The following is a 14,532-nucleotide window of genomic DNA, read 5'->3' on the forward strand; positions in this document are numbered from 1 at the left end:
ATATTCCACACAGTGCCGGCTATCAGTGGTGCTGTTCCCACCATTTAACCCAGTGAGGGCTGTTTAGGAACCAACCCTGAACACAAGCAATGATTTGGCTCTGTATTACCTAAAATAATAAAAGGATAAAGAAATTTTAAATACTACGAATGTCTGTCAAGTGGTTAAAAATAAAGGCAGAATATTATCCAATCATAAAAGTATGGTATCTTCAAAGAAATTATGTAAGTGATGCAAAATGGGATGATGTTCTGTTCCCTTATATATTTTCTAAATTGTCCAGGATGAATACATTCTATTTTCTTATTAAAAATGAATAATTAGTACTATTTAAAATGTAGATCTCAAAAAATAAATATCACTATTTTGTGAAAAAATATGAATTAAAATTCTTTTTGATGCATTGTAAGTAAAGTTTCCTATGTAGTTTGCCCTTCAGATCATAGCAATTGTCATATCATGGAGGGTAAAGAAGAAAAGGAGCATCCAGAGACTTTGCTTATTCTAAAATGTCAGTAGGAGGCAGAACCATGATGACAACTGAGTAACCACCTCCCCACAGAAACAACAAGGTGAACAGCTACACATGCACCCAATCACCTTCAGAACTACGGAAGCCAGGAAAGAGACCACAGGACCTCATCCTGTTATAAGAAAACAAGGAGGAAAGAGTTGCCTTGAAAAACCCGAGGGACCCTTACTCTGGTGTTTGGTGTGCTTTATGGCGAGTGTGGCTAAGAGCTAATTGCAGATCTCTTGCTTCTGTACACATCAGCTTTGCTTGCTAACGCTTGGGGGTAAGAATGTTGCCAAACTAAAAACAAGGAACTGGGCCTGAGAACAAGAAACAGGGCCCGATCTCAGGCAGGTTTCACAGACGCCCTTCCCAGATGTTCCACCGAGATTAACGGGCAGAACATTCCTCGGGTATTCCGAGAAAATAGCCCCCTTACCCCCGCCCGGGGCAGCCACTCCCCATCTAAAAGGACCCAATGAGTACTCATGGTAACCTTTAAACTTGCCAATCAAGCCAAACCCCGCGAAATATGTTAACCCTGTGCTTTTTGCCTTTAAAAGATGCTTGTAACTGCTGTTCGGGGCTTCTCTTCGCCTCTGGTGACAGGGAGCCCGTTTGCGCAAACACCTAATAAAAATCCTCTTGCTTTTGCATCTACCGGTCTGGAGTTTGGGTCTTTGGGAGACCACCTGAGCGCATTGGATTCCCAAACTTGGGGTCCATCAGCCTCTGTCATCCCTCCCCAGTTCCAAGAAGCACAGGATGGAGAAGGGGAGTCAACTGAATCCCAGCAGCAGGCCCACGGTGAAAAAATTTAATTGGGCTGAGCCCTCTGTCTCCAGTCCCAGGCCCTTACCGTGGAGTGAATATTTGGAACTTCCATAACTACAGGGCCTCCACCACCCTCCTCTAGCCACTGGCAGAAAGCAAAACTCCAGCCACAGGGAAAGGCTTGGAGAGGGAGCTCAGGGCAGCAGCTTGGAGCTCAGAGCTTGGCCTACCAAGGAGACTCGGCCACCTGAATAAAAAAGCCCTAAGGCCTGTACCACCCAGCAATGCTTTCAAACTGAGCTGCCAGATTTGCTTGGCATTAGGTAGACATCTGTGTGCAGGTGACTCGGGCTCATGTTTCCATAAGCATGGAGGGCACCATAAGGTGTGATCAACCTGGGACCAATCTTTCTTTTTCACCCTCCTCCAACCTTAAGCAGATAATAAAGGGTCAAGGGACAGTGTCCTAGGAATCAGTGGTGGGCTAGTAAAGCCCAATGCTAGGCAGATCCTACTAATTTTTTGAAACAAATGAAAATGGAAACAAAACACATCAAGACCTATGGATTACAGCAAAAGCAGAGCTAAAAAGAAAGTTTATAGTGGGACCAGCACTGTGGCATAGAAGGTTAAGCCTCCGCCAGCAGTGCCGGAATCCCATTTGGGCACCAGTTCAAGTTCTGACTGCTCCACTTCTGATCCAGCTCCTTGCTAATGTGCCTGGGAAGGCATCAGAAGATGGCCCAAACACTTGGGCACCTGTGCCCATGTGGGAAACCCATAAGAAGGTGCTGGCCCCACCCCAGCTGTTCCAGCTATTTGGGGAGTGAAACAGTGGATGGAAAATCAATCTCTCTCTCTCCCCCTTCTCTCTCTATATTCCAGCCTTTCAAATAAATCAATCTTAAAAAAAGAAAGCTTACAGCAATCAATGCCTACATCAAGAAAAACAATATCTCAAATAAACAACTTATGGCTATACCTCAAAGAGCTAGAAAAAAGGAGCAAATCAAAATATTTGCAAAATGAAAGAAATATTGAAATTCAGAGCATAAATATATGACATAAATATGAAAACACACAAAAAATAATGACATGAAAAATTGATTCTTTGAAAAGATAAACAAAATTGATAAACCCTTAAGACTAACCAAGAAAAATAGAGATGTTTTGAATACATCGAATTAGAGATGAAAATGGAGTCATTACCATTAATATCACAGTAATACAAAGGACTGTTAACTCTATGGCAACAAACTCAATAATGCAGAAGAAATGGACACACTCTTGGACACATATGCTTTACCCACATTGAATCAAGAGGAAACAGAATACCTTCACAAATACCAAGTAATGAGATTGAATCAGTAATAATAAAAGAAAAAAACACTCTCTAAGGATGAGATGGCTTCACTGCTATATTCTATCAAAACTTTTAAAGATTAGTTAATACCAATTTTTCTTAGATTATTTTTAAAAAAAGGAGAAAGAATTCTTCTAAATTCATTCTATGAGACCAGCCTGACCAGCCTTATCTTGATAACAAAACAAGCACAGAACAAATACGGAAAGCTGTAGGCCACTATCCTTGATGAACACAAATGCAAAAATATTCTGCAAAACACTAGCAAACCAAATCCAACAGCACATTAAAAAAATCATTCACCATGATCAAGTAGGATTCATCCCAGGTATGCAATAGAATGAAGGCCAATACCACAGGATCACCTCATAGAGATGGCAAATGTGTTGGTAAAACTCAACACCCCTTCATGATTTAAATTAGGGCTAGAAGGAACATGCCTCAGTGTAATGAAAGCTATCTATAAAACCAGATAAAAACCAACAGCTAAAATAATATTGAATGGGAAAAATGGAAAGATTTTAAGATGTGGCACAAGACAAAGGTGTCCACTTTCATCATTTTTATTCAAAATTGCACTGGAGGTCCTAGCTAGAGCAATTAGACAAGAGAAAGAAATAAAGGGCATCCAAATTGGAAAAGAAGAACTCACTGTTTGCTAATGATATGGTCATATATATAAAAATTTTACTCCACCAGAAAGCTGTGAGAGTTATAAATTCAGCAAAGTTGCAGAATTTATATCAGTGCACAAAAATCAATACCATTGTTACATACCAATAGTGAATAATCTCAAAAAGAAGTCAACAAAGCAATCCCATCTCTAATAGCTAAAAACAAAACAAAAGAAAAAACCTAGGAATAATTTTAAATTTCCTCTACAGGGAAAACAACTATAAATCATTTATGAAAGAAATTGAAGAGGACACAAAGAAATGGAAAGACATATCACGTTCATGGATCAGAAGAATCAATATCATTAAGATGTGCATACCACCTAAAGTGATTTACAGATTCAGTGCAGTCCCTATCAAAATCCCAATGATGTTTTTCACAGAACTAGAAAAGACCTTACTAAAACATATGTGTAGCCAAAGCAATCTTTATAAAAAATAATAAAGTGGGAAGCATTAAACTATGGGATTTTAAAATGCACCAAAACTACAAGAATTAGTAGAGCATAGTATTGGCATAAAAACAGATCTACAGACCAATGTAAGAGAATAGAGATGACAGAAGAGAAACCTTGCTTCTAAAGCCAACTTGGAAAAAGGTTGGTTTGTTTACCAAAACAAGATGTATTTAAGTCAGAAGTCTCATGCTGCAGCAGCCAGGAGGGGGGCTCCAAGAAAGGAAGACCCAAAAAACTTTGACAATGGAATCTTTTAAGCACAATTTTGGAGGGAAAAAAAACAGAACAGCAGCTAACAATCAATCAAAGAATGGAGACAAAACCCATCAAAAGGCTGAAATCAAAAGGCCTAAATTGCTTAAAACAAAAAAGCCATCAGAAGGGTGTGACTGGTAACTTCTCCTTTCTATTCTCATGATAAATTAAAAACTTAGAAGGGTGAGATCACTACTTCCTTGCTATGCTATTCATGATAAAACTGGAAATTCAGAGTGGGATTGGAACTTCTATATTCTTAAAGGCAGCTTCTGGGAAGAAGCATGCATTTTGAACCCTCTTAAAAGAGATTTCCCCTTTCTGCTTTCTGACCAGGATTCAACCTATTTTCCTATTAGTCTGTCTACCTCCTCACACTCCCTCCCCCTCCAAGAAGAATGGACCCTCACTGCTATTAGTGATACAGGGCAGTGATATGCTCTGGTTGCTTCATGCTGAAAGGGGGCGTCACTGAGGGAGAGCAGAAGAGCATTTTTCTGAGGGTTGATCTAAGGGTCCCTGGTAGAATGCAACTGGAAACCATTATACTTAGTGAAATAAGCCAGTCCCAAAAAGACAGAGATCATATGTTTTCCCTGATCTGAGGTAACTAATACAGTATCTGAAATGTCATGTATTGGAGTGAAATAGACATTTTTGAGATTAGATGATTGTTTATAGCCCTTGTCTCTTCTGCTGAGCAACAGTGTTTTTTTTTTTTTAATTTTCTTTTTTCTTCATATTATTTGTTGAAATCTTTTACTTAATGTAGGGTTAACTACATGGTAATTCAGTAAATTGAAAATCTTTGTAAAAATTATGAGGGGAATGTGAGAGGGAGGAGGAGATTGGGTTGAAGTGTGGGTAGAAGGGAGGGTAGAGGGGGAAATGTCATTATGTTCCTCAATCTGTATATATGAAATACGTGAAACTTGCATAACTTAAATAAAATTTAATAAATCCTAAGAACTATTGCACAGCAAAGAAAACAACAAATGAAGAGACAACCTTCAGAATGCAAGAAAATCTCTGCAAGCTATACATGTATCCAGAAGGAGTTAATACCCGGAAAATATAAAGAACTCAACTCAATAGTGAAAAAACAATGGGCAATAGATCTAAACAGACATTTCTCAAAGGAAGACATACAAATGGCAAACAGGTACATGAAAAAAAAAATCCTCAACAAGGAAATGCAAATCGAAACCACAGTGTGTTATCACCTCACTCCTCATAAAGATTTGCTACTATCAAAAAGGCCAAAGATAACAAGTTTTGGTGAGGATGTAGAGAAAGGGGAACCCTTTCACACTATTGATTGGAATGTAAATTAGTACACCATTGTGGAAAACAGTATAGCCTTTCCTCAAAAATTGAAAACAGAACTACCACACACAATCCAGCAATCTCCTTAAGGGTATACGTCCAAGGGAAATGAAAATCATCTGTCAAAAAGATATCTGCACTTCCATGTTTATTGCAGCACTATTCACAATAGGCAGGAACAGAAACATCTAGTGCCCACTAACTGATAAATGTATAAAGAAAATGTGGTACATACGCACAATGGAATAGTACTCTACCATAAAAAGGATGAAATATTATCATTTGCCAAAACATGGATAAAACTGAGGGTTATTATGTTAAGCAAAATAAGTTAAGCAGAGAAAGACAAATATCACATCATCTCACCCATATGTGGAGTGCAAATAAGCAGGTGAACTCATAGAAGTTAAAAATGTAATTGTGGTCCCCAGAGGCTGGGGAGAGAAGTGGGGAAGGAGTAGGAAAGTTTAGCTGATGGGTACTAGGTTATATCTAATTAGAAGTAAGATGTTCTGAGTTCTATTGAACAGTAGAGACAATGACAATTTACTGTATATTTTTCTATAAAAAACTAGAAGATAGGATTTTTGTATGTCTTTCACTATAAAGAAATGTTACATGCTTGAAAGGGTAAATACATTTACCCTGAATGTATATTACATGCAAAAAATCATATAGTATGCTATAAATATGTATAATTTTCACATGTCAAATTTCTTAATTAAAATTTAAAATTTCAGGAAACCAGCAGGAAATGCTCCTACCTTATTGTAGTATTTCAGAACTCCTCTGTAGAGATAGGCACGTACATTCTTCGGACAAACTTTGATAGCCTCATTACAGTTCAAGATTGCTTTGGAATACCTGCCTTTTAAACCATAGTAGGCCACTCGGCTTAAATATGCCTTTTCAGAGAAATAGAGGAGGAAAACAGAAATAGATGCTTTAGTAAAAGCATCAAATAGACCAAAATATGTGGTACTTTGAAGGGACTTATGCCAAATAAAGTTAAATTAAAATACAGTCTTTTGGGGCTAGCACAGTGCACAGCAGGTTAAGCCACCACTTACAATGCCAGCATCCCATATGGGGTTCTTGTCCACTTTTGATACAGCTCCCTGCTAACACACCTTGGAAACCAGTAGAGGACGGTCCAAGTGTTTGGGCCCCTGCACCCACAAGAGAGACCTAGAAGAAGCCCCTAGCTTCTGGCTTCAGTCTGGCCCAGCCCTGATCATTGAGGTCGTTTGGGGAGTGAACCAGTGGATAGAAGATCTCTGTATGAGTCTCCCTTTCTCTCTGCAACTCTGTGTGGAGAAAGCCATAGGAGTCTCAAAAAGAGTCATGCATCACCCCTTACCTGAAAAGGAGACGAACTGTGGAAACCCCACAGTAAAACATTGAGTTAAGAAGCACCACTAGCCACAAAATAAAAGTAAAGTGGAGTTATAAGTCAGGAGCTGAGGCAAGGCCTAACGGCTGTTAGTGAAACACTCCTAATCGTAACAAGCAGACATCTCTGGTCAGTCAGGTAACAGTGTGCTACGGGCAATACCCTCCTACCCACACTGACTGGACCATTCAAACATAAGTAAGGCGAGAACAGTATTGACTGGACTGTTCAACTATAAGCAAGGAGGAACCAGCATTGATTGGACAAGTTGGAGGATGGCAAGCTGGAGGACTGCCGGAAATGAGGATAAAAAGGGAACCTTTGCACCATTCTCCAACCTCTTGGGGGGATCATGGCCCAGTGTGTGTGAACCTCTGGATCTGCACACATCCGGAGCTGAAGAGGCAGCCCGCTACTCTGCGTGGAGCAGGCCGCGGCACAAGCCGACCTGCAGAGCTGTCCCTGAGCTGTAATACCCCACTGTCTGTGTGTGAGTGTGTGTGTGTGGCCCAGTGTGAACAAACCTCTGGATCTCCTTGCACTTGAAGCTGAAGCGCCAGCTCGCTAGCCCCCTTGCTAAGTGACACAAGGCAATTATGGGATCAAAATTCCAGCCAAGATGCTGCCTCAGCACCTTGTCTGGACCCCTTATCAGCTTACTGCCAGACCTGACCACAAAGCCAGACCAGGCTCTCGGCTGGGGACCTCTCCAGCTTCTGGCCTGGCTGTCCGCCTGGTAACTTTGAGCCTGCTGCCCAGAGTGACAGCCTTCCCACAACTTCCTGCCTGTAAGTGACTGGTCCGAGTTCCGTCCCTGCTGGGACATTGAACTCTGGACACTGGACACTCCCTGCAGGCAAAACACATTCGTGACAGTGACGCGAGCCTAGATACGTAGCAAACCAATGTTGTGTATTGAATTTTTTGTTGTCCTTGTATTGTTCATTGTGATAGTACTTAAGATTATTTTAATAGTGTTTGTTGTGACTTATGTTATAAGAATATTGATTTTCTGGCCAATAAGTGATATTGTTAAGATTAGGTATATATATTAAGATAAGTAGTTATGTTAAGCTAAGTAATTCAATAAGTGTGTTAAGTTAGCTATAAGTTATGATAAGTGATATTATTGATTATTGATAGTGATATTAGTGATATTGATAAGTGTGTTAAGTAATTATGTTAAGTTAGGTGATTAGGCCAAGTAGTTAAGCTAAGCAGTTACATTAAGCTAAGTAGCTAAGTAATTAAGTCACATTAAATAGTAGAGTTAAGTTTATTGATAAGTGTATTAATTAGTGTAGACTGATAAGTATATTGATACTGAGAAGTGTATTGACCTCAATGAGCATGCTGTTGAGTAGTGTGATTAAAAAACCCCTGGTGTGTAAGCAATAAAATCTCTCATTAGAAAGATAGTCTTGTGTCCATGTGTTCCTTTCTTCCCTGTGACTGACAAGTCGTATGTCACACTTGCTACTGTTGAGCTGTGTGACAGTAGGCACTCACGACACTCTTTCAAATAAAAATAATAATAATAAAGTCTTTTTCCCACTCTTTTATTAGAAGAAAAATCAAAGAATTAGAAAAATTGAAAGAATAGTACATTGAAAACACACACATACACACACACAAAGATCACCTGTATTCAATAATTCTTAATGAGGCTGGCATCGTGGCATAACAGGTAAAGCAGCCACCTGCAATGCCAGCATCCCATATGGGTGCCAGTTTGAGTCCCAGCCACTCCACTTCTGATCCAGCTCCCTTCTAATGACCTGGGTAAAGCAGTGGAAGATGGTCCAAGAGCTTGGGCCCCTGCTGCCCTCAGAGGAGACCTGGAAGAAGCTCCTGGCTCCTAGCTTCAGCCTGACCCAGCACTGGCCACTGCAACTATCTGGGGAGTGAACCGACAGATGGAAGCTCTATCTCTCTGTCTTTCCCTCTCTCCAACTTCAGATTCTCAAAAACATAATCCAATCAATTTTGCCTATTGAATCTATTAGAATATAGCAATCAATATGACAGCAAAAAACAAGAAGTAAATAAAAATAGCAATATGGTATATAATATTTGTATTATTCATACTTAATTTACTATATTAACAGTACTTATATATGTCACAGTTCATAAAGCATTTTATAATAGTTCATAAAGTTTTATAATAGTTCATAAAGCATAACATCACTGATGGAAATAACCTTATAGTTCAAGGGAAAATATAGCTATTTTGAATTATCAAAATATAGCTAATTAAAAATATGCATAAGTTATCAAATATTGCTAAGTAATAATAACAAAAATTTAATAGTCTTACCAAATTTAATAGTCTTTAACAGTCTTACCAAAATTAGTATACTATCTAGGTCATTGATGTCATTTATTTATATACCTGGTAATGTTTTGGGTTGAGGGTAATCGCACGATTAAAATCCATAATTGAGTTATCCTTGTGCAGTTTTACTTTACAAAGTCCTCGCTGGTAAAAGCTTTCTGCAAAATCAGGATTTACTTTCACAGCTCTTGTAAAGTAATCAAAAGCCTAGAAGAATATATTGTTAAAACACAAACCACTTAGTGATGTAATATTTTAATTTTAAACGTTAATGAACTACAATGTATTACTGCTTCACTCTATTTTTTGATCAGTTTCAAAACATTTCTCACAATGAACCTTGTAATATTTAGGAGCAAGTCATGTTTATTTTTATAACTGAAGGCCCCTTTCCATATTCTCAGACAAATGTTTACATAATCCATGTTGTTATATTGTAATGCTTTTCAAACTATAATCTTATAATTCATCTTTAGATTGCATTTATTCAAAGAAATACAACCAGTATATTTATTTCCATGAGTTTCTAAAACCCATGACAGAAACACAGTTATGAAATTTCAAAACAAGGAACCACCAAAACTTTTCCTAACATAGTAAAACAAAGATGAGTTTTATCTGGTTGTCTAAAAGGACTAAAAACATGAAGAAAATTTTAATTAATCTTGTACTGACTGGTGTTTCTTAATGGAACAACTAGACAGGTGAAATTTTTTCCTAGGCTATAGAAATCCAAATTTAAGACATTGTCCATCCCAGGAATACAAGAATATAATGATTTGAATGATATGCATGAGTGTGTGTGTGGGGGGGGGGGGTGTCGGTGCGTAAAGATGGAGTTATGGAATATCCAACATTAGCCATTGTATAATATAAATTATTTTACATATTTATCATATAAGTTACAATTTAAAGTGAAGACTTCTACAAAATAGTTAGAGACTGAATACATCTATAATAATTGAATCAAGGATTTTCAGTGAATTTGCCCATCTTAATAACTAGTTTCAATCTAATCTGAATTATCCCATTGTCAATAAGAAGAGTCACAGAGTATCACTGAAGCTCTTCGTTTGGACTACTTGTAATTTAAGTAAATTCATATTAATGTGATGAAATTATTTTCTAGTTTCCTCCAGTCAGACTTACTGTGTTGGCAGGAAACATACATTAGTTTTATAACACTGTTGATAAAAAGTATCAAATAAAATGCTTTGATTAAAGCCAGTTATAAGTATTGCAGGGCACAGACTGAGTCTAAGAAATCAAGCTTTGTGAGAAGTCACTCACTATGTGGGCAGCCTTCAGAAATAGAATGAATGCAAGGAGTTTCTAAAACCATAATTAACCTATGTTTCTAAACATACAAAATACCATTTGGATGTTGCCTTCCTCTGTGTAACAGAGACCCAGGTTATACAGACAGTCCGCTAAAAGAGAAATAGCGTTCGGTCCTTGATCAGAAAGAGAAAAAGCATCCACTGCCTCCTTAAACCTCCTCACAGCTTCCTAGAATGATATAAAAACGAGAGAGGGGAGGGAACATTTCTTTTTAATGATTATTTAACATTAAAGCTGCAAATGTTAAACGAAACACAGAGCACAATGCTCCATACTCATTGCACATGGGGACTCACCAATCTGGTAAGGCCACATTTGTCCGTACACCTTGAGAAGAGGACCTGGTGAGGGAGTCTGATCTCCATGAATCCTGCCCAAGGGTTTATTCTACAAGCCAAGCTCACACACATCAATCTTGGGAACTATAATTTCTAAATTCTAAAGACTATTTTGTTATAGACTTAAGTCAGACAAATTTATGGACTAGTTTATTATCAATTTCCCAGTAATTTTCTTGAGAAGCTATGAGCTTGTAAAAGATCTTAATGGATATTATTGGATATAACTTTTTAAATTTATTGATTTGAGATGTCTAGACAGAGAGAGAAAAAGACAGATAGCTCCCATCTACTGATTCACTCCCAAATACCCACAAGAGCTGGAGCTGGGCTGTGCCAAACACAGGGGCTTGGAACACAGTCCAAGTCTCCCACATGGATAACAGGAACCCAATTACTTGACCAACACCACTATGTCCCAGAGGGTGCACTGGCAACAAGTTGGAGTCAGGAGCCAGGACTGAGACTGGAACCCATGCACCCTAATATGGGATGCAGGCATCTTAATTACTAGGCTAGATACCTACTCTCATGATGTAATTTTAATCAACCTTTATTATACACTTCTATGTTCTTCAGGGGGTTCTACTGGCACCAGGAAACAAACTACCATCAAAAATCACCCTCTTAAATTATTTAGCCAAAATACCTGAAATTCATTAATGAAAAAAATTCAGTTTTACAGTTAGAAATATCATCTAATGATTACTGCATATATCAATATAGAAATATTAATGTTACTCATCCCATTTTCTGAGACATATTAAATTGCTGAAGAAACAGTGAGATTTAACTTGGATGTGATAAGCGCCTAAGGAGGTGAACGTGATAAGTATTTAGAAAGTAGAACCAAGACAACTTCACTATTAATTGAGTGGAAGGGGGTAGGCAAACAATGATTCCCAGCTTCCAGCTGGAGCAATGGCAAGGGTTGGGGGGAAGAAGAGGATCAAAGCAAATATAAAGGAGTACAGCTGGAAGGCAAGGGAGATCAATTTTCAAGTGGGAATGAGAAGTAGACAACGACACATACTGAGAAATGACAGGCTTTGCAACAAGGAAGTCACTAACAGCATTAGCAGCACTTCAAGCTCTGGAATTCAAGATGGCCGTCTAGAGGAAGCCCTATGTTTGCTTCCTCCTTCGCTGAGGTACTCCAAAGTAGCAACATCTAGAGGTCAGTTGCCTGACAAATAGCACCAGAGCCAGAGGGAGAGAAGGAGGAATGCAGTGGGACAGCCATAACAGGCAGAGCAGAGATTGGGGGTTGGGGGGTGGCTGCCATCTTGAGACTGGAGCTGCTCAGAAGTTCTTGCTTATCTTCTTTCCAGGGGCCTCAGAGACTTTCCTGCATTCTAGCAGGGAAAACTGAGCCCCACAGGGCCAGCTGGGCCCAGCAGGACAGTGGCAGCCCTAGAACCTGTGCCCACACTGCACTCTGCACTGTGGGGAACAGTGAGGGCATGGCAGCTGTGGTAGTGCCTAGTACTGTGGAAATAAGAAGACATGGCCTCTTCTGAACTGAGAGCCATCCTCTCCCACTGCCTCCCCTCCACTAGAAAAACAGCAGGTTGTTAGTAGGTTCCCAAGCACCCACCTAGTCAGACCGGAGACCCAGAGCTCCGTGCATACTAGGGATGGATCTCACAATGGAATCGTGGAGCACACTGTGGGGTGGGTCAGTGCTGTGGACACTGAGCACGTCTGAGTGGGTGAAGTACACTGGCATCAAGAGTTCACGCTAAGTTATCTATCAGCTTGTTCACCTGGCACAGAGAAAAGCTGGGAGGGCGAACACACCAGCTGGCTCAAACTTTGCCTCCCCTGACTGTAGCCAAAGGTGCTCCACCACACCCATGTTGGATATTGCTCTGGACACTTGCTCCACCCACAAACTGTGGCCTAAGCTACCTGACCTCAAGTACCTCAACTAGCACACACCTCTGGAGCTCAGGTGTAAGCTGTAAATGCCCCAGGCTGGAGCCCCAGAGGTACACTCCCAGGAATACAGCCTTCAGTCAAAAAAAAAAATCCTCTAGAAGTGATAGAAAAAAAACATCCCCCCAAATGTACAAAAATCAACATAGAAAAACAAGAAACATAAACAAGGAAGGAAAGATGACTCCTCAAAAGGAACACAATAATGCATTAATGCTGAAATGTGAAGAAAGGGACATTGGTGAAATATCTGAAAAAGATTTCAAAAGAATGATTGTAAGGTTTCAAAAATACAGAGAGTTAAATGAAATTAGGAATTCAGTACATGGTATGGACAAAAAATTCAGTGAAGGGAGAGACACTGAAAAACAACCAAACAGAAATATTAGAAACGAAGCATTCAGTAAGTAAACTAAAAAAATACAGTGGAAAGCCTTAAATAGACTTAATGAGGCAGAAAAAAAGAATATCCAGTATAGAAGACAGGTTTTTGAAATATATCAGTCAAGAAAAAAAAAGGAAAGAAAGAAAAAGATTAGGACAAAAGTAGTGCAAGGTTTATGGGATATCATCAAATGACCAAATATACCGTTCTCAGCAGTTTCTTAAGGTATGGGGGTAAAAGAATGGTTTATTAAACCCACTCCATGAAATAATAGCAGAAAATTACCCCAATTTGAAGAAAGATTTGGACATCCAAATTCAGGAAGCACATAGAAACCCAAATAGGCATGATCAGAAATGATGTTACAGAGAGAGATAGACAGAGAGAGAGGTCTTCCATCCACTGGGTCACTCCCCAGATGGCCACAACAGCCGGAGCTTTGCCAATCCAAAGCCAGGAGCCAAGAGTTTCTTCTGGGTCACCCACATGGGTGCAGGGGCCCAAGGACTTGAGTCATCTTCTACTGCTTTCCCAGGCCATAGCAGAGAGCTGGATTGGAAGGGGAGCAGCTGGGACTAGAAACTGGTGCCCATATGGGATGCCAATGCTTCAGCCAGGGCTTTAACCTGCTGCGCCACAGCGCTGGCCCCAATAGTCAAACTTTCAAAAGTAAAACATAAAGAGAATATCCTAAAATGTGCAAGAAAAAATGTCAGGTCACTTTTAAAGGAACTCCCATCAGATAATGGAAGACTTCCCAATAGAAACCCTACAGGACAGGAGAGAATGGAGAGACATAGTTCAAGTTCTAAAACAGAAAACTGCCAACCCAGAACACTTTACCCAGAAAAGCTCTCATTCATAAAGATGAAATAAAGAACTTTCAAAGCAAGCAAAAATTGCAAGAATGTGTTACCACCTGCCAGCCTTACAAATGATACTTAAGGATGCACTATTTACAGAAACAAAGACAATCAGTATCATGAAAGAATATGAAGGCAGAAAACTTCGCAAAGTAAAGGAGATTCAAAACAAAAAATAGGAATACTTGTGGAAAACTGGCAGGAACAAGTCATTACTTATCAATAATGACCTTCAATGTGAACGGACTAAATTCCTCATTTAGAAGATATAGACTGGATGAATGGATTTTAAAGAAAATCTATATGCAGCCTACAAGAAGCACACTTTACCAATAAAGATATACAAAGACTGAAGCAAAAGGATGGAAAAAGTTATTCCATGCAAGTGGAAATCAAAGGCAAGCAGGAGTAGTTATCCTCATGAGACAAAATAGACTTTAAGACAAAACTGTTAAAAGATACATGCAAGGTCACTGTGTAATGATTAAGGGATCAATTTAACAAGCTATGACTGTAATAAATGTATATTCATCCAATGTCAGGGCACTCACTTTTATAAGACAAATATTAATGGA

The 14,532-nt window shown here is 39.1% G+C and overlaps 1 protein-coding gene across 1 annotated transcript in view; it reads right to left on the reverse strand.

Moving 5' to 3' along the window:
• Positions 1 to 14,532, reverse strand: part of TTC6 (tetratricopeptide repeat domain 6) — a 267,326-nt gene that overhangs the window by 34,485 nt on the left and 218,309 nt on the right. Inside the window, exons 22-24 of the mRNA XM_062206582.1 lie at positions 10,467 to 10,601; positions 9,150 to 9,299; positions 6,129 to 6,269 (exon numbers count right to left, since the gene is read on the reverse strand). Coding sequence (XP_062062566.1) covers positions 6,129 to 6,269; positions 9,150 to 9,299; positions 10,467 to 10,601 — 426 coding nt within the window. The remainder of the gene's footprint in view (positions 1 to 6,128; positions 6,270 to 9,149; positions 9,300 to 10,466; positions 10,602 to 14,532) is intronic.

This window comes from Lepus europaeus, chromosome 11 (genome assembly GCF_033115175.1).
Source record: "Lepus europaeus isolate LE1 chromosome 11, mLepTim1.pri, whole genome shotgun sequence".
NCBI classification, from domain to species: Eukaryota; Metazoa; Chordata; class Mammalia; order Lagomorpha; family Leporidae; genus Lepus; species Lepus europaeus.